At 50.4% G+C, this 19,952-nt stretch overlaps 1 protein-coding gene across 4 annotated transcripts in view; it reads left to right on the top strand.

Moving 5' to 3' along the window:
* The window catches only part of KDM5B (lysine demethylase 5B), a 188,952-nt gene that overhangs the window by 58,210 nt on the left and 110,790 nt on the right, over positions 1 to 19,952 (top strand). For 3 of the 4 annotated variants that reach the window (XM_065403804.1, XM_065403803.1, XM_065403802.1), the window contains one exon: positions 5,746 to 5,880. The exons of the other annotated variant lie outside the window; for it this stretch is intronic. In XM_065403804.1, the coding sequence (XP_065259876.1) occupies positions 5,746 to 5,880 (135 nt within the window). The remainder of the gene's footprint in view (positions 1 to 5,745; positions 5,881 to 19,952) is intronic. 4 annotated transcript variants of the gene reach the window in all.

Genomic DNA, 19,952 nt, shown 5'->3' with positions numbered 1-19,952 from the left:
CATCACATGACATCCCAGTTTTTGAAAGGACTGGATTGGGCATTCCCTTACGCCAGGCCCCCGGTCCCGCTATGGGACCTGAACCTAGTGCTCTCCCGCCTCATGGGTCTCCCCTTTGAACCCTTAGCCACGTGTTCCTGGTCCCACGTATCATGGAAAGTAGCGTTCCTGGTGGCTATCACCTCAGCCCGCCGTGTCTCGGAGCTTAGGGCCCTAACCTCGGAACCCCCATATATGATCTTCCACAAGGATAAGGTCCAGCTTCGCCCACACCCTGCTTTTCTGCCGAAGGTGGTCTCGACCTTTCATATGGATCACGACATTTTCCTTCCGATACTCTGTCCCAAGCCCCATTCCTCCAATGAGGAACGATGCCTACACATGCTAGATGTGCGTAGGGCGCTGGCCTTTTACCTAGACCATACCAGGCCATTCCGGAAATTCCCGCAACTTTTCATTGCATCGGCCGAATGCATGAGGGGGCAACCGGTTTCTACCCAGCGAATTTCCAGCGGGATCACCTCGTGCATACGCATGTGTTACGACCTGGCAGGGGTTCCCCCGCTGCCTATCGTGAAGGCACATTCTACGAAAGCTCAGGCCTCGTCGGCCGCCTATGTAGCTCACATCCCTATTCAGGACATTTGTAGAGCTGCCACGTGGTCCTCTGTCCACACCTTTTCATCGCACAATGCGATCGTCTCCCAATCATGAGATGACACCGGGTTTGGTAGGGTGGTACTCCGTCCCGGAAACCCTTAAACTCCTACCCACCTCCATCAGATATAGCTTGGAGTCACCTACTGTGGAATACACATGAGTAATCACTCGAAGAAGAAAGGACAGTTACTTGTTCCGTAACTGGCGTTCTTCGAGATGTGTTGCTCAGGTGTATTCCACATCCCACCCTCCTTTCCCCTCTGTCGGAGTTGTCTGGCAAGAAGGAACTGTGGGGGGAGTGCGCAGCTCCCCTTATAGCGCGATATAGAGGTGCCACTCCAGGGGTCGCAGCAGTGCTCCCCCACTACGGGTACTGCTAAGGGAAAAACTTCCGGCACCGGTGCACGTGGCGAGCACGCACACCAACTGTGGAATACACCTGAGCAACACATCTCGAAGAACGCCATTTACGGAACAGGTAACTGTCCTTTTTGGCCCAATTCATCCCATCATCCAGATCATTAATGAAGATATTGAACAAAACCGACCCCAGGACCGACCCTTGGGGCACTCTGCTTGATACCGGCTGCCAACTAAACATGGAGCCATTGATCACTACCCGTTGAACCCGACGATCTAGCCAGCTTTCTAGTGGAGGAGTAGTGGTGGGGGAGGTTTTGGGCACAATGAAAAAAAAAAATGCACTTAAAGAATCATGCAGCAGTATCCCTCCCTGTTTTCCCTTCTTGTCTGGGTGAGGTTCGGCTATTTTTCGAAGAGCTCCTGGTTTTTTGTAGGGTTTTAATCCCCTTTGGCGTCCCCTTCTCTGAGCAAGTCGTTGCTGGCCACTGCTGAGTTTCCCTCCTCTTAAGTCTCATGATGCGTTCAAAGTCACATTCAGGGTGGTGGTGAGGTTCCTGCAAAGTATGGCATGAAGCTCTTCATAGAAGCGGCTAGTTTGGGGTGGCTTCAGATTTTCTGTTGCCCTCCCTCACTTTCTGGTACAGCTCCTACAGTTCCTTTGCCTTTCAGGCATTTCTTCTCATCCGTGATGTAGCACAGGTCTTGCATCCTCTCTGCCTTGTCTTAATAAACATCCCTGTTCCTGCAGTGGCCCTGCATCTGGGCTTGCACAGCCCCTTCTTCACACAGGCTGAGGAGATCCAGGATTTTTCCGGTCCAAGCAGGAGCATGAGGTTTAGCTGGAAGTCTGTCTTTTTGCCAAACTATGCTGATCTAGTGTGCTAGATGCACTTGCAAAGGTGGGATAGCAACAAAAGTGAAATTTCTAAAACATGCTGGGAATTCTTAAAGTTTGGGGGTGTGGATTTCTGGTCACTGTGACCCCCTCTGCTGCAGAGATCAGAATTGTGACCAGAGCAGTCACTGTCACAGGGACAGGGCTATTGTAGGACTGGTCTCACTGACCCAGGTAATGCAGCACCCACACTGGCATTCCCACTGGCGGATGTATGTTGGGTGAGGACTTGAGTCATTCAGGGAGATGATTTTAGTTTGGCAACAGAATGCCTGGGTTATGCTGACAGGATTCAGATTTGGGTTTGGATGCATGGAAACCTGTGGTAACAAAAAGCAGCTTCTTTTGACAGACTTTGTAGTCTGGACCAGGCCCCTGTATAAGTTAAGGACACTGTCATCCTTAACTTAAAAACCCAGGAAATTTGATCAGAATTGTAATATTTCCTGAACATTGGCACATATGACCACAGGTGTAGTTATAACTTGGTATTCACTAAAGAAACCATGGTTCTTGGGGCTGGTGCCTTAGCATGAAATTCCCCTTGTTAAGATTTTTGGTCCTTGAGACACCTGTAGATTTGCTCAAGGGCTCTGTTCTACTGAACTTGTTCCAGCCTCTTGTACCTTAGAAGCCCCAACCAGTTCCTTTCTGAGAGCGGTCAGTGAGGGAGGTGCTTCCCAATGGTTCTAACCTATGCTGTGCCTCTCCTGGGAGACCGGAAAAACTCTTCGTTTCTCTTTCGCAACACTGTCACAAGCTAGCCCATTGCTTGCTTGAGAGTAGAAGCTGGCTAACGTTAAATCCTAGCAAGATACACTAGAAGAGGAGTTTGGAGCCACAGGAGTCTCCAATGGGAGATGTATACTCATAATTCATTAATGATCTGGATGATGGCTTGGACTGGGGGCAGAGGTAGATACGCTGGAGGATAGGGATAGGGTCCAGAGTGACGTAGACAAATTGGAGGATTGGGCCAAAAGAAATCTGATGAGGTTCAACAAGGACAAGTGCAGAGTCCTGCACTTAGGACAGAAGAATCCAATGCACTGTTAGAGGCTGCGGACTGACAGGCTAAGCAGCAGTTCTGCAGAAAAGAACCTGGGGATTACAGTGGACGAGAAGCTGGATATAAGTCAACAGTGTGTCCTTGTTGTCAAGCAGCCTAACGGTATATTGGCCTGCATTAGTAGGAGCGTTGCCAGCAGATCAAGATAAGTGATTATTCCCCTCCTATTCAGCACCTGGTGAGGCCACATCTGGAGTACTGCATCCAGTTTTAGGCCCCCCACTACAGAAAGGATGTGGACAAATTGGAGAGAATTCAGCGGAGGGCAACGAAAATGATTAGGGGGCTGGGGCACATGACTTACCATAGAATATCAGGGTTGGAAGGGACCTCAGGAGGTCATCTAGTCCAACCCCCTGCTCAAAGCAGGATCAATCCCCAAATAAATCATCCCAGCCACGGCTTTGCCAAGCCTGACCTTAAAAACCTCTAAGGAAGGAGATTCCACCACCTCCCTAGGTAACCCATTCCAGTGCTTCACCACTCTCCTAGTGAAAAAGGTCTTCCTAATATCCAACCTAAACCTCCCCCACTGCAACTTGAGACCATTACTCCTTGTTCTGTCATCTGCTACCACTGAAAACAGTCTAGATCCATCCTCTTTGGAACCCCCTTTCACATAGTTGAAAGCAGCTATCAAATCCTCCCTCATTCTTCTCTTCTGCAGACTAAACAATCCCAGTTCCCTCAGCCTCTCCTCATAAGTCATGTACTCTAGCCCCCTAATCATTTTTGTTGCCCTCCGCTGGACTCCCTCCAATTTTTCCACATCCTTTTTGTAGTGTGGGGCCCGAAACTGGACACAGTACTCCAGATGAGGCCTCACCAATGCCGAATAGAGGGGAATGATCATGTCCCTCAATCTGCTGGCAGTGCTCCTACTTATACAGCCCAAAATTCTGTTAGCCTTCTTGGCAACAAGGGCACACTGTGGACTCATATCCAGCTTCTCGTCCACTGTAATCCCTAGGTCCTTTTCTGCAGCACTGCTGCCTAGCCACTTGGTCCCTAGTCTGCAGCAGTGCATGGGATTCTTCCATCCTAAGTGCAGGACTTTGCAGTTGTCCTTGTTGAACCTGATCAGATTTCTTTTGGCCCAATCCTCTAATTTGTCTAGGTCCCTCTGTATCCTATCCCTACCCTCCAGCGAATCTACCACTCCTCCCAGTTTAGTGTCCTCTGCAAACTTGCTAAGGGTGCAATCCACACCATCCTCCAGATATAAGGAGAGGCTGACGGAACTGAACTTATTTAGTCTGCAGAAGAGAAGAGTGAGGGGGGATTTGATAGCATCCTTCAACTACCTGAAGGAGGGTTCCAAAGAGGATGGAGCTAGGCTGTTCTCAGTGGTGGCAGATGACAGAACGCGAAGCAATGGTCTCAAGTTGCAATGGGGGAGGTCTAGGTTGGATATTAGGAAAAACTATTTCACTAGGAGGGTGGTGAAGCACTGGAATGGGTTACTTAGGGAGGTGGTGGAATCTCCCTCCTTAGAGGTTTTTAAGGTGCGGCTTGAGAAAGCCCTGGCTGGGATGATTTAGTTGGGTTGGTCCTGCTTTGAGTAGGGGGTTGGACTAGATGACCTCCTGAGGTCTCTTCCAACCCTAATCTTCTGTGATTCTTCTATGACGGCTATTGGCAAATATCGCCAGTGGCTGGAGATGGGGCACTAGATGAAGAGAGCTCTGAGTTACTACAGAGAATTCTTTCCCAGGTGTCTGTTGGGTCTTGCCCACATGGTTAGGTCTAATTCACTGGTGCCCAAACTTTTCCTGTTGCACCCTCTCTTACCAGTAATGGAATCTGTCCATGGTGTGCTTCCCCCCTCCCCCACTCCATCTCCCATTACTGCACAGCCAAGGCTTCCTCAGCATAGGAGCTTGGGCTGAAGGCAGAGCTGGGGGCAGAACTGGAGGTGGGGATGAGGAGCTGGGATTAGAGGCACAGCTGGCCTGGGGGTGGAGAGGGAGTGAGGGCAGAGCTTGGCTGGGGGCAGAGTGAAACTGCAGCTGGATCTGGGCTGGGGGAAGAGCAGAGGTGTGGCTGGAGCTGCGGTGGCCCATGATTGATTCCTCCCCCCCCATGACAGAAAAAAAGGTTCCCCACTCCTGCCTTAAAGTCTATGAGGACAGTTGGCTGTCATGGGAGGCTGGGCTGCCAAGGAGTCGTGACCTTGGGGAGCCAGTGCTCCCAGAGCTTGCAGGTGCCTGGTGCATGTGGTGAGCTGTGGAGGAGTTGGAAGCCCCGCTGAACGGCAGCCCACCAGATGAACTGGCTCCAGGCTCTCAACTCCCCATCAGCCTGCCAAGATGTCAGGAAATCTGACAGTTTTCCAATGCACTTTCATGGAAATTGAATAGTCTCTGTGACATATGTTAGATTTTGATGAATGTGCCACATTCTCTGATGGAAATCTGTTCTACTGGAGAATTTCAGACCAGCTCCAATATACAAACATTAACAGAGATTAATCAGATTTCCCTTTTTTAAAAAACAAAACACTTCCTTCATAATCTTACATTTTATTTCCACTATTGTATTGAATGAAATAACAAATATTGTGGTTTACATGTTTAAGCAGATACTGTTACAGTGGTTACAGCTAACAACTGTTCATTATTTTGTTTCTACAGCAAAGTGAAAGTAATGTACTCTTTTCACTCTAGCCTGGAAAAGACTCTACACAATTTTGTGTGAGGTGGAATTCTGTTAGTGGTGTAGAGAAAATTAAGTAATCACAATTGTGCCTGTATTTTAGTGTTTGCAGAAGCCAGACCTCACCAGTGATACGAAGGACAAGGAATACAAACCCCACGATATTCCCCAGAGACAGTCTGTTCAGCCATCTGAAACTTGTCCCCCTGCACGTCGAGCAAAACGCATGAGAGCGGAGGTGAGAGAATGGATAAATGTTAGGCATTATTTTAGTTTGAAAACCATAATGCAGTAGTAGTTTTCCAGCCAGGATGGCACAAACTATTAACTTTGGGGAGCTAATTTAGCTTTTTATTCACAGTAATAAATTTAACAGGTTATTAAACCTGTTCATGGGGAGTTATTCCTGATTAACTCAGTGTATCAACACTCTTATTACAGAATCAGAGTGCCTTATTATGAATTAGGTTAAACAGTGGTTAAACTGGCTTGATTCTTGCTTAACTTGATTTATCTTAATTTGGTAATTCACCAATTCAAGCTAAACCAAATTCAGTAAGAGTTAAACCTGCATTAAACTGATGCAACTTTCCTTGGGACCTGTCTATCCTGTGCACTTAATGAAGCAGGGGTTCTGTGGAAAAAGTAGCATGTGATTATGTAAATTAAAGACTATTTGAAAATGCATACAGTATTCACAAGGGCACCAAATTAAGATTGCACAGGCATCTTTAATACAGTTAGGAAATAACTTCTGAGTGCCTGATTTTGCAAGCTTAATGTTCTTTGAATGTAGTTTTGTCTGTAATTCTAAAGTACATAGGACTAAACCTCAGTTGGCAAATAAAACATTTTAAAAGTTAAGAGCTAAGAACTAAGAAAACTGATGACAACTGTAGGCCCTTTCTGAACAGTGCAGAATTGGGAAATTTGGTAAAAAAAATCTGCCTAAAGACAATAGGAAGAATTAATGACAGAGGAATTAATGCAAGTTGAATGTCTAGGATAGAAGCACCGTACAGAAAAAGTAAATCGCAGAGAAAATACCAGCCTGAGAGATTTTTCTGGGGAAGAGGAATATATTCTCAGTTATCTGATTACATTGTAGACGTGTGCAGAGTTTGAATTACTACCTATAGCGAGAGCGAGGACTCACCGGCCCGGCGCCTCCTGCTGGTCGTCTGGGAATTGCTCTTGTGACGGATTAGATCACAGAACCCCCCTTGGGAGCTGCCACCCGATGTTTCAAGACTACTTCTGCCCCTGCTTTCCTACCCTGTCAGCTTAGGACTTCAGTGCTCTGCCTGGTTTGAGCCAGACTCGCTAGCCTGCTGCAAACCCAGACCCAGGTCTGAACCACGTCCCCTAACAGCTGTAGGCTAAACTGAAAACCACTTACAGAAGTGCTCTTGTCTTTAACACGCAGATGTCCCACTCCCAGTGGGGTCTAAACCCAAATAAATCCGTTTTACCCTGTATAAAAAAAGCTTATACAGGGTAAACTCATAAATTGTTCCACCCTCTATAACACTGATAGAGAGAGATGCACAGCTGTTTGCCCCCCCCCCCCCCCCCCCGGTATTAACTCAGAGTATGTATTAATAAGTAAAAAGTGATTTTATTAAATGGTTTCAAGTAGTAACTGACAGAACAAAGTGAATTACCAAGCAAAATAAAATAAAACACGCAAATCTAAGCCTAATACAGTAATACAATTGAGTACAGATAAAATCTCACCCTGAGAGATGTTTCAATAAGTTTCTTTCACAGACTGTGTCAGAGGGGTAGCCGTGTTAGTCTGGATCTGTAAAAAGCAACAGAGAGTCCTGTGGCACCTTTAAGACTAACAGATGTATTGGAGCATAAGCTTTCGTGGGTGAATGCATCCGACGAAGTGGGCATTCACCCACGAAAGCTTATGCTCCAATACATCTGTTAGTCTTAAAGGTGCCACAGGACTCTCTGTTGCTTTTCACAGACTGGATGCCTTCCTAGTCTGGGCACAGTCCTTTCCCCTGGAACAGCCCTTGTTCCAGCTCAGGTGGTAGCTAGGGGATTCTTCATGATGGCTCCTCTCTTTGTTCTGTTCCACCCATTTATAGATCTTTTGCATAAGGCGGGAATCCTTTGTCCCTCTCTGGGTTCCCACCCCCACCTTTTCAAAATGGAAAAGTACCAGATTAAAGACTGATTCCAGTTCAGGTGACATGATCACATGTCACTGTAAGACTTCATTATCCACTTGCCAGCACACATGGTATACAGGGAGCCTTACAAGTAAAACAGAGCCATCTGCAGATAATTGTCCTGGTTAATGGGAGTCATCAAGATTCCAAACCAACATTAATAGCCCACACTTTGCATAATTACAATAGGCCCTCAGAGTTATATTTCATATTTCTAGTTTCAGATACATGAGTGGTACATTTATACAAATAGGATGACCGCACTCAGTAGATTATAAGCTTTGTAATGATACCTTACAAGAGACCTTTTGCATGAAGCATATTCCAGTTACATTAGCATATTTTCATAAAATCATATAGGCCTTGGCTACACTTGCAGATATACAGCGCTGTGAGTTAAACCTGACTTCGTGCAGCTGAGTAGGGAAAGCGCTGCAGTCTGTCCACACTGACAGCTGCCCAGCGCACTGTTGTGGCCACATTTGCGGCAATTGCAGCGCTATTGGGAGCGGTGCATTATGGGCAGCTATCCCACAGAGCACCTCTTCCCATTCTGGCACCGTGGGTTGTGGGAAGGGGGCGTAGGTGCGGGGCATTCTGGGTCCTGTCCAACGCCCCGTGATGCATCGCTTCGCATCCCAGAAATCCCTTTGTTTTCGTCCACCTTTGGCACCATCTTTCAACGGTTTCTGTGCAGCGAGATCTGTCTGCGGGAAATGGAGCCCGAACTGCTGAGGCGTATGCTGATGAGCCTCGCCAGCACGTCATGTTTGGCTGTCGAACTATTCCTTAAGATTCAAAGTGACAGTGAGAGTGAGGAGTCCGACGATGCTATTGAGCTGCGTAACGCGTACGACACGAAATTGCTTGTGGCATTCACAGACATGCTCAGCACCGTGGAACGCCGCTTTTGGGCTCGGGAAACAAGCACCGAGTGGTGGGATCACATCGTCATGGAAGTCTGGGATGACGAGCAGTGACTGCAGAACTTTTGGATGAGAAAAGCCACTTTCATGGGACTGTGTGAGGAGCTTGCCCCCACCCTGCGGCGCAAGGACACGAGATTGAGAGCTGCTCTGCCAGTGGAGAAGTGGGTGGCTATTGCAATCTGGAAGCTGGCAACTCCAGACAGCTACCGGTCGGTCGCAAACCAGTTTGGAGTGGGAAAGTCGACCGTTGGAATCGTGTTGATGCAAGTTTGCAAGGCCATTAATTGCATCCTACTCAGAAGAACCGTGATTCTGGGTAACGTGCAGGAAATAGTAGATGGCTTTGCACAAATGGGGTTCCCTAACTGTGGAGGGGTGATAGATGGGACGCACATTCCTATTCTGGCACCACCCCACTTAGGATCAGAGTACGTTAATCGGAAGGGGTATTTCTCTATGGTTCTCCAGGCGCTTGTGGATCACCGTGGGCATTTCATTGACATTAACACAGGCTGGCCCGGAAAGGTGCATGACGCACACGTCTTTCGGAACACTTGGCTGTTCAGGAAGATGCAGGCCGGGACTTTTTTCCCAGAGCAGAAGATCACGGTAGGGGAAGTTGAAATGCCCATTGTGATCCTTGGAGATCCCACTTACCCGTTAATGCCGTGGCTCATGAAACCCTAGACAGGGAGCCTTGACAGCAGCAAGGAACGGTTCAACTACAGGCTGAGCCGGTGCCAAATGACTGTGAAGTGTGCCTTTGGCCGTTTAAAGGCCCGCTGGCGATCTCTGTATGGGAAGCTGGACTTGGCCGAAAACAGCATCCCCGCGGTTATATCTGCGTGCTGTGCCCTCCGTAATATTTGTGAAGGGAAGGGTGAAAGCTTCACTCAAGCATGGACCTCTGAGGTTCAACACCTGGAGGCTGAATTTGCACAGCCAGAGAGCAGAGCTATTACAGGGGCCCAGCGCGGGGCTGCAAGGATTAGGGATGCTTTGAGGGAGCAATTTGAGGCTGAAAACCAGCAGTGATATCTGGTGCCCTGCACGGGAGTGAAGTGCAGTAGTTCCAATCTTTAGGAATCAGTGTTTGCTAAGCAGACAAGCAGACTTGCAGTGCCTGTTTATTTCCTGGGCTAAGGAGTCTCTTACTTTATGCAATAATAAAGAATGTTTTCAAAGCCAAAAAATCCATTTATTGAAAAAAAAAAAATTATTGAAAAGAAACAAGGGGGTGGAGTGTGGAACGGTACAATCACAGATTCGCATCCTGTCTGGTGTGCTGTGCAGTGAGTGCTGCACTTCAGGATAGCTATACTGCATGGTGATGGGGGTTGAGTGCAGAGGGTAAGGGTCGTGGTTTTCACGGCTGGGTGGTGAAGATACTGGTGTTGGAGGCAGCGGGTGGCGTGAAGAACACGGAAGTTGGGGAAAGTGGGTTGGAGGTGACAGTGGGGCACAACGGAAAGAGTTTTGGGACAAGGGCTGTGGGGGGGGGGTGGCGTTTGCGGTACTGCTCCTCTTTCTGCATGGCTACGAGCTCCTGGATAGCGTCTGCTTGGCGTTCCAGGATGCTTATGAGCCGATCCGTGGTTTGCTGCCGGTGCGCTGCATTTTCCTGGCGGATCCTGCTTTCTCTCTCCCTCCAGTTCTGTGCCTTCTCATTCTCTTTAATAGATTGCCGCATCACTTCTTGCAGCATGTCTTCTTTGCTTTTTCGTGGTCTCTTCCTGAGTCTTTGCAGTCTCTGAGCAGGCGATAAGAGGGATGGCTGAGGTCTCAAGGTTCATGCAGCTGTATAGGCAAAATGCAACATTTAACAGAGGCAGCATTGTTTATACCAGACAGAGTAATGATTTCCCCCGCACTTAAGGAGTAGAAAACACACAGGGTCTACACAATAGCATAATTTTCAGTCCGAAACAGAGCACACATATCCCACGGGAGCCTCAAAATGGTGAGTAAGGGGGACTGATTGTTTCAGGTCTGCACTGTCCTCTGGGTTTCTGTGCCTTGGGGAGAGCCAACAGCTTCAGGGGGCACCTACACTGAACACTGTCCCAACATTTTCCACAGGAGTTCATCCTGGACGATATCTCGCTGCTGAGGGTGACCTGAGAAGCAAGGGAGGGTCTTCTACTGCAATGCGGCTTCCGCCCTGGCCCATATGCAGCTTGCCTGTGTGCAGCAATGGTCCCCCCACCCCTCACGGCACAGTGGCGCGGACACATTAGCCTGGCTGGGACAAGGACTACGGTGGCTCTCCCTATAAACCTGCGCAAGCGCATTGCACACGTTCTGGATGAGACATTCGAGGAGATTACCGAGGCCGATTACCGTGATGTGATAAACCACATCAATGCACTATTCCGCATCTAGGCATGCATGCCTAACCCTCCTCTTCCAAAGAGCCCGCACCGAAAAAATTCCTTCCCGAAAAAAAAAACCCACTTACCGGGAACCTGCTCTTCTGTTTGTCCTCCACCAAGCACCGGCCGCTGCGACTGGCTATCTTCCTCCTGGCTCGAGAAGAGCTCCTGGCTGCATGGCTCCAGGGATTCCGGGGTGTCTCCATCCGGCCCACCATCACTCCCGTTTTCCTCCCCCCCCCCCACACCGGCTCTGAAGTGTCTATGGTGCTGCTCGGAGTGGAGGTGGGGTTAACCCCAAGTATCGCATCCAGCTCTTTGTAGAATCGGCAGGTCGCGGGGGGAGCACCCGAGCGGCCATTTGCGTTGCGGGCTTTGCGGTAGGCACTCCGCAGGTCCTTCACTTTAATCCTGCACTGCAGGGCGTCCCGGTCATGGCCCCTTTCCATCATGTCCTTTGATACCTTCCCGAAGGTATTGTAATTTCTACAGCTGGAGCGCAGCTGGGACCATACAGCTTCCTCCCCCCAAACATTGATGAGGTCCAGCAACTCGCCATTGCTCCATGCTGGGGCTCGCTTGGCGTGTGGAGGCATGGTCACCTGGAAAGATTCGCTGATAGCACTCCACGCCACGCTGGGCTGAGCAAACAGGAAGGGGATTTTTAAAATTCCCGGAGAATGTAAAGGGTGGGGTCACATGGTTGGTTACCTGAGGCCAGGGCAGTAGAGTTTGAACTGATGACCAGAGTGGCTAGAACAGGCATTGTGGGATACTGCCAAATAATTCTGGAGGCCATTCACAGCGCATTGGGCGGCCCCACTGGCGCCGCAGCGCTGCAGCGGCAGCGCAATACTCGCTATTCCTCTTGGGGAGGTGGAGTACATGCAGTGCTGCAAATGCCTTGCCAGTGTGGACGGGGATTGAGTTACAGCACTGGGGGCGGCTTTATAGTGCTGTAACTCGCAAGTGTAGCCAAGGCCATAGAGTGCAACATCACAGCTCTTTTCCAGCATACAGAGCGCCCTCTGCAGGCCGTTGTCTCGCCTGCCGCTGGCCCCATGTCCCTCCCAGACCCCGGTGCCCTTTACCTCGGGGTTCTACCCCAGCAGTACCCCTCACTCTGAGTCTCCCCTCCCAGGGGAACCCCCAACCCTTTAAACCCACCTTGCCTCAGTGGCTACTGCCAGTTATCATCTAGCCCCCTTTCTCTGGGGCAGACTGCAGTCTGTAATGGCCACTCATCATTGGCAAGGGGTTAGGACCTGCTGCCTTTACCTATTCCCAGGCTGTATCTCTGCAGCCCCAGTACCTCTGCAGGCCTTCACCAAGGCCTGCAGCCTGAGGGTTTTAACAGGCTGGAGCGCCCCAGCTCCCTTTGCTCTTCCCCAGCACTGCTCCACCTCAAGTACCTTGCTCCCAGGCAGCTAGCCCTTCCCACTCCAGGGCTAGAGTGAGACTCCTCCAGCTTCTGGCCCACAGCCCTCTTATCAGGGCCAGCTGGGCCCTAATTGAGCTGGCCACAGCTGTGGCTGCTTCCCCAGTCAGCCTAGCTTGGCTGCTTTTAACATCTGTTTTCCAGGAGTGGGGCAGCTGCCTCACTACACTGCCTTAGCTAATATATGATGATCTCAGAGTTAGGAGACCAAATAAAGGAAAAAGCAAGTTGGCTATGCTAAATAGTTCTTATAAGTTATAAAAGATTTTAAAATAATTCTAAATTGGGTTTCTACACAAAATACAGGGGTTAAATCCTAGAAATTAGAGCAGTGAAATATTAACTAGATTTACTTACTCCATTGTCCCAGATGAGGGTCTAGTGCTTGTATTCTCAAGCTTTTTGTCCAGCATATTTTAAAATATTAGCTGATAATTAGAAGGACAAGGTGGTGAGATATCTTTTATTGGACCAACTTCTGCTGGTGAGAGAGACAAGCTTTGATAATTGGCTTTTACCACTTCTTTTGCTGTAAGGGTCTGTGAACTAGGAGCTGGGTCTGCAGAGCCTGGACTGGCTGACGTTCCTACAGTGGCACTAGGAGGACATGCAGAGCTACAGCTGGGGTGCACTGTGGAAAGTAGGTGCCACAGGAAGTACCACCCAAGGGAGCCAGAGTGACAGTACCCTGCAGCCCTCTGATTGGCCAGATGCCCTATTTAACCCTGGTGGTTGACCTAGGAAGTTGTGTGGTGGGCAGGCACACAGATTTTGGCCTACTGTGACTCCAGACTTCACCTTGTCTCCTAATCTCTGGTCTCTGATCTCAGCCTGATTCTGACCCCAACTCTTGCTTACTGAGCCTGGCTCTAGCGATTCCTCTGATTCCTGCTCAGTGACTACTGTCCCTGACATGCAGACCCCAGCCCAGCTGTGATCGCTGGGTCACACTGCCTACACCACCATCCCCTATACTTGCAATGCAGTTGTATAGTCATTGGTGTGGGGTGGGGATGATGAATAGCTGTTGGGATTTTTAGTTTTTGGGTAAAATTTTGTCCAGCAGGGACACTAATGAAATTTGCACCCAAATTAGGTTTTGTTGAAATCAGTCTCTCAAAGCCTAAATCTAACGGAAATTTTCCCATGAACTTTAAAATTCTAATGGAAAGTTGTTTTTGTTTTGCTCGGCTTATATCAAACTATAAGCAAGTGAAACCGACTTAAACATTTTCATTTTCCAAACTCAGACACTGATCATAAACCGTTTTAATAAACATATTTAAATTATTTTGGTTGTAATTCCTTCAAGGCAGGGACTATCACTTATTGTGTGTTTGTACTGTGCCTAGTACATTGAGGCCCTAATTTTCAGTAGGTCTTCTAGACATTGATGTAATATAAATAATAAAAAGGCTGGAATTTTCAACCCACTTAAAGGAGTTAGGTGCATACATCCCAAAAATCTCACCCGTAAAATCCAAGGGGTGGGATGTGTGACATAGGTAATGACATTTGTGGAGTTTTTAAAAATACTTTTAATCATGTCCCCTTTAATGCTAATTCACCTTGTAACGATGTAATACACCAATTTGTCTGAGTAATTTTGTGTCCTTAAACCACAGTGAGTAAATTAGAAATAATCTCTTTAGTTTAACAAAGAGAATGTTAAGAGATGACTATATCACAGTCTATAGGTACTGAAATGGGAACGAATGTTTTATATGGGCTCTTCAGTCTTGCAGATAAAAAGATTCAATGGCTGCCTAGTTGAAAATAAACAAATTCGGACTGGAAATAGGGCATAAATGTTTGACAGTAAGGGTAATTAACTGTTGGAACAATTCACCAAGGGTCATGGTAGATTATCCGTCACTGGCAATTTTTAAATCCAAGATTTTTTTTTTTTTTTTTTAATTTACACTGTAATCTAGTTCAAAAGAATTATTTTGGGGAAGTTCTATGGCTTGTGTTTATACAGGAGGTCAGACTAGATGATCACAATGGTCTCTTTTGGAATCTACTAATCTGTTCTTTGGAAGGGGTTTGGTTTGTTGGGAGAGTATAATTGCTAATACTTAGGTTTTATACCATAGACTGGTGACTGGGATTGCCACTGCTACAAGTGTAGAGGACTTGACAGGTGATTCAATATAGGGGCTCTCAATTTGAGGTAATTCTAAGGGACTTGATTTTCTGAAAGTGCTGAGCACCAGTTTCTGAAAACGTTAAGATGTCTCAAGTTGGGTATCCAAAAATGGAGGCGCCTAAAATCACAGTCAGTTCTGAAAATCTCGGCCAGAAACTTCACAGCAGCTGGCCCAGGACTATGAAATACTAACTTAATTACATTCAGGGCTAAATCTAATTCTTATCTGTAATTATTCAGGACTATATGTAATTATTAGTTGTCCTAAACCTACTTATTCTTCATATATGCCTTCCTACAACAGCAGCCTTATTCTAAATATTGAGGGAGAGGAAGCAATCCATGTATTAAATTTGCCTGACGCTTTCTATTAGAAAAATGTTTGACTTTGGGGGGGGGGGGTGAGAGCTCCAATTCCTTCATGGTTTGCAGAAGGACTTTGAAATTTGGCAGGGGAAAAGCCCTAGTATCAGGGAAATGCTTTTTGTTGTCCCCATGAAAATCCATTGAGACTGAGCCAAATTATAAGGTACACAAAATTGCCATTTCCCCTTCGTTTATGCTCACTGCAGCTTCTGTCTGGCTTGGAGACCAAAACGCTCAACATTGCACAAGCACTGCATGTGCACAACCCTGGCATTCTGCCTTCAGCATGCCCCACAGATGGGGCGATAGAACACCAGCGCCTTTCTCCCTCCCCCCCCCCCCACTCCTAGTTCTTCGAGTGCTTGCTCATGTGTATTCCACAGTAGGTATGCGTGCTCGCCACAGTACCCGTAGGGGGAGCGCTGCTGCGACCCCTGGAGTGGCGCCTCTATAGCACGCTATAAGGGGAGCCACGCGCTCCCCCCACCCTCAGTTCCTTCTTGAAGCCAGAGAGGGTGCGTCGGAACTACTGCTCCAGTTTCGCTTTGCTGCAGCTCGTCCCAGAACTCTTCGTTCGTTGTTAGTGGTACCTGCTAGTTAGTTCAACAAGTTTCAGTTCAGTTAGTTAGCATTCGGGCCGGGGCATGCCCCGGGCCCCAGGGTTTAAATCGTGCAACTCTTGCAGGCGTTCGATGCCCAGAAGTGACCCGCACGCTGACTGTCTCCGCTGCTTGAGTGAATCTCATGTTAGTGACCACTGTAAGATCTGCAGGTCCTTTTAAGCCTAGAACTAAAAAAGAAAGAGACATTAGACTTCGGGCCCTTCTCATGGAGTCAGCACTGGCCCCAACCCCGGTGCGCCGAGTGGATTCGGCACCGGGCACCTTGTCTTCGGTGCGCAGTGATCCCCCAGTACCTTCTGATGGCCCACCGCTTTCCGTCTAAGAAACAGAGAAAGGCCCCGTCATCTCAGCGGCATCAAGAGAAAGCAGGGGGAGAGGCTAGACCCGCATCTGGCAGCCCCAGTTCCCCCCCAGGCTCCAAAGCTCTGACTCATGTCAAGCGGAGCAACCCGGTGGTGTCGACTCAGGCCTCTCCAGATGTCCGGATGCCTTCGACACCGGAGGCCCTGCAGGCGGCCCGAGACATTGACTCTGCAGGTACCCGGGGCACCACCGGCACCCGGGCCCCACTCTGGAGGCAAGCCGCCGCTGGGCTCTAGACCGTCTACTCCAACCCGCCGCAGATCCCGGTCAAGGGACCGCTCTCAGGCACGCTCGCCGCTCAGCGTCCTGTCAGGACAGTCTCTCTGGCCTCCGCTTTCGTCACCCACCAGGTTGTCTGGTTGGGTGCCATCGGATCGGAGTTCCAGGCACCGTACCATGCCGAGCAGAGAGTATCGACGGGACAGGCATAGGCGCCGTAGGTGCTCCCCTTCTTGTCGGAGCTACTGTAGCCGCTCCCCACGCGGGCGCCGTCACCGTTTGCGCTCCAGCTCTCTCTCCTCGAGGCACCGCGCCCACAACTCCCAGCCAGGGTCGCCATCTACGCGCTGTCGCGGATCTCGGCGCCGTAGCATCTCGAGAAGTAGTAGCTCAAGACGGCACCGTTCCTCGACGTCAGAGTCCTGGTCTTGTGGCAGACGTCATTCTCAGCACCATCGATCGTACCGCTCCCATGGTACCGATAAGTCGTTGGTAACCTCGACCTCGACCCACACGAGGCCCCCTACGTCTCAGCCCAGCCAACCTGACCCGCTGGTGCCGCAGCATAGTCAATGGCAAGGGCCCCCATGGCAGGGCTAGTGGACCCCTTGGTCCCCCCGCGCATGCCCAGCCAGGGACTCGTTCGGTAGCAGGGGCTTCGGAGGCTCCCTCCGCCTCACTATCCAGGCCTCCAAGGGATAGATCGGCGGGTCACAGATCCTCGGCACCGAACGCGGAGTCTGACCAAGGGGTAGATCCCGTGGCGCCGACCGACTTGCAGAGCTCCGTACCAGCCTCCTCCTCCGCGCCGGATGACAAGGTTGCAGCCCCACCCCCTTCCGCACCATAGGAGGACTTCAGGGCTCGCCAAGAGCTACTGAAGCGAGTAGCGTCGAGCCTCCATCTCCAAGCAGAGGAGATGGGAGGGACCCTCAGACTCACTCTTCAGTGTCCTCTCGCTTTCGGCACCGGGTAGAGTGGCCCTGCAACTGCACAAAGGGGTGGCTAACATTTCCAATGCCCTCTGACAAACGCCGGCCTCCCTTGTGCCAATATCGAAGAAGGCAGAGCGCAAATATTTTGTGCCCACAAAAGGGCACGAGTATCTCTATACCCACCCGGCCCCCAACTCCCTAGTGGTGGAGTCTGTAAATCATAGGGAGAGACAGGGTCAACCAGGACCCACACCCAAGAATAAGGACTCTAGAAGGCTGGACTCATTTGGTAGGAAACTTTATTCGTCGTCCAGTTTCCAGCTCTGGGTGGCCAACCACCAAGCCCTCCTCAGCCGTTAGGAGTTTAACCTGTGGGGGTCACTGCCTAAATTCAAACCCTCCCTTCCAGACAGCGAAAGGAAGGAATTTAAGGCGCTCATAGAGGAGGGTGCCACTGCTGTGAAGGCTGTTCTGCAGGCAGCATTGGATGCAGCTGACACGGCTGCTCGGTCCATGGCCTCGGCGGTGTCCATGCGCAGGGCGTCGTGGCTACTGCTGCTTGGGCTGTCCACGGAAGCGCAGTCTCTGATGCAGGATCTTCCCTTTGATGGCAAGGACCTGTTTCCGGAACAAACAGACATGAAACTTCATGGCATGAAGGACTCGCGTACGACCCTTCAAACCCTCGGGCTTTACGTCCCGCCCAAGGAAAAGCCTAAGCTGTAGGTTCCTGCCCCGGCTCCCCAGCCAAAATATGAGCCCGCCTACAAGAGGTCCAAGACCCAAAGGAGGCGACCTCAAAGGCAGTCTTGCTCTGCCCCACAACCTGGACCCTCGAGGGGCAAACAGCAGGGCAAGAGGCGCTTTTGACTGGTTGCAGGAGGGTACCCGGGTGTCCCCCAAGAGGACTCTCTTACCAATAAAGTTTGCCTTCAGCAACCGCTTGTGTGCGTTCCTTGCGGAATGGTCCCGAATTACATCGGACCATTGGGTCCTCAACACCATTTCCCAGGGCTCCACACTACAATTTCTCTCATCCCTGCCCTCCCACCCCCCTCCTCCGATGGCAGGGGAGACCCGTCACATTTACCCCTGCTAGAGCAGGAAGTGGGTCGGCTCCTCAGCTTGGGAGCTGTGGAGAGAGTTCCAAGGGAATTCCAGGGAAAGGGGTTTTACTCCCGTTACTTCCTTATCTCGAAGGCGAAAGGGGGGCTCAGGCCTATCCTGGATTTACGAGACCTCAATCGGTTCATGGTAAAATGCCGGTTCCGCATAGTCTCTCTGGCATGTATTGTACCCACTCTAGACCCTGGCGATTGGTATGTGGCCCTGGACCTTCAGGACGCATACTTCCATATCCATATTTTCGAGGGGCACAGATGCTTCCTTGGTTTCCTGGTGGGACAGGACCCCTACCAGTTTATGGTCCTCCCATTTGGCCTGTCCACCGTGCCCAGGGTGTTCACAAAGTGTATGGCGGTAGTGGCAGCCTACCTCAGACGCCGGGGGGTCCAGATATTTCCCTACCTCGACGACTGGCTGCTCAAGGGCAGCTCGCGGTCTCAGGTACACGACCATGCGGAGCTGCTCTTGGCTACGTGTGCTAACCTAGGCCTCCTAGTAAACGAGGCCAAGTCGACACTAATTCCGGTGCAGCGCATAGAATTCATAGGCGCTCTCCTGGATACAGCCACAGCCTCCCTTCCTCTGGGCAGGTTCCAGACCCTGAAGGGGCTCATAGCCTCGGTTACGGAGTTCCCCGTGACTACGGCCAGGGTATGCCTGCAGCTCCTGGGCCACATGGCGGCGTGCACATATGTGGTCTGGCACGCCAGACTTCGGATGAGGCCCCTCCAACTCTGGCTGGCCTCAGAGTTCTCCCAGGCCCGGGACAGGCTGGACAAAGTCCTCACGGTACCGGTGCCGGTGATCACCTCGCTCCAATGGTGGGCCTGCCCGGCCAATATGCTCCAGGGCATTCCCTTCCGGGACCCGACCCCGTCACTAGACCTCGTGTCCAATGCATCAGACTTGGGCTGGGGGGCCCACATAGGGAACTCACAGACCCAGGGGATGTGGTCGACCGTGGAGTTGTCCCTTCGCATAAATGTCAAGGAGCTCAGGGCAATACAACTAGCCTGTGTGGCGGTCAGCGCACAACCGTGTGGCAAGGTGGTCAGGGTACTCACGGACAACACCGCCGAGGTGTTTTACATCAACAGGCAAGGCGGGGCGAGGTTCTCGGCCCTCTGCCAGGAAGTCCTCAGCCTCTGGGAGTTCTGTATAGCCCACGACATCTCCCTGAAGGCTTTCCACCTGCCAACACACAGGCCGGTTGCTCCACTCAGTGGTCACTCACCAGCTCTTCCGAGCGTGGGGCACTCCTCAAGTAGACCTATTTGCGACCTGACAGAACCGGCGTTGCCACCAGTTCTGTTCCAGAAGGGGGGTGGGGAGGAACGTGATCTCAGATGCCTTCCTCCTGTCATGGTCGGGCCAGCTCCTCTACGCCTTTGCCGATGAGAGGGAACGGGGGAAAGTCCCAGAGAAAGTGAAAATGGACAAGGCACGTGTCCTCCTGATTGTCCCAGTTTGGTCCCGGCAACATTGGTACGGGACCCTCCTGGGCTTGCTGGTGGCCCTCCACGGCCGTTGCTGCTCCGCCCGGACCTACTCTCCAAGGACCAGGGCTGCCTCCTCCATCCCAACCTGGACACCCTCCATTTGACA

Source organism: Emys orbicularis, chromosome 4, assembly GCF_028017835.1.
Source record: "Emys orbicularis isolate rEmyOrb1 chromosome 4, rEmyOrb1.hap1, whole genome shotgun sequence".
Classification (NCBI taxonomy): Eukaryota; Metazoa; Chordata; order Testudines; family Emydidae; genus Emys; species Emys orbicularis.
The sequence above is the reverse complement of the archived record's forward strand: the minus strand, read 5'-3'. Positions and strand labels throughout refer to the sequence as shown.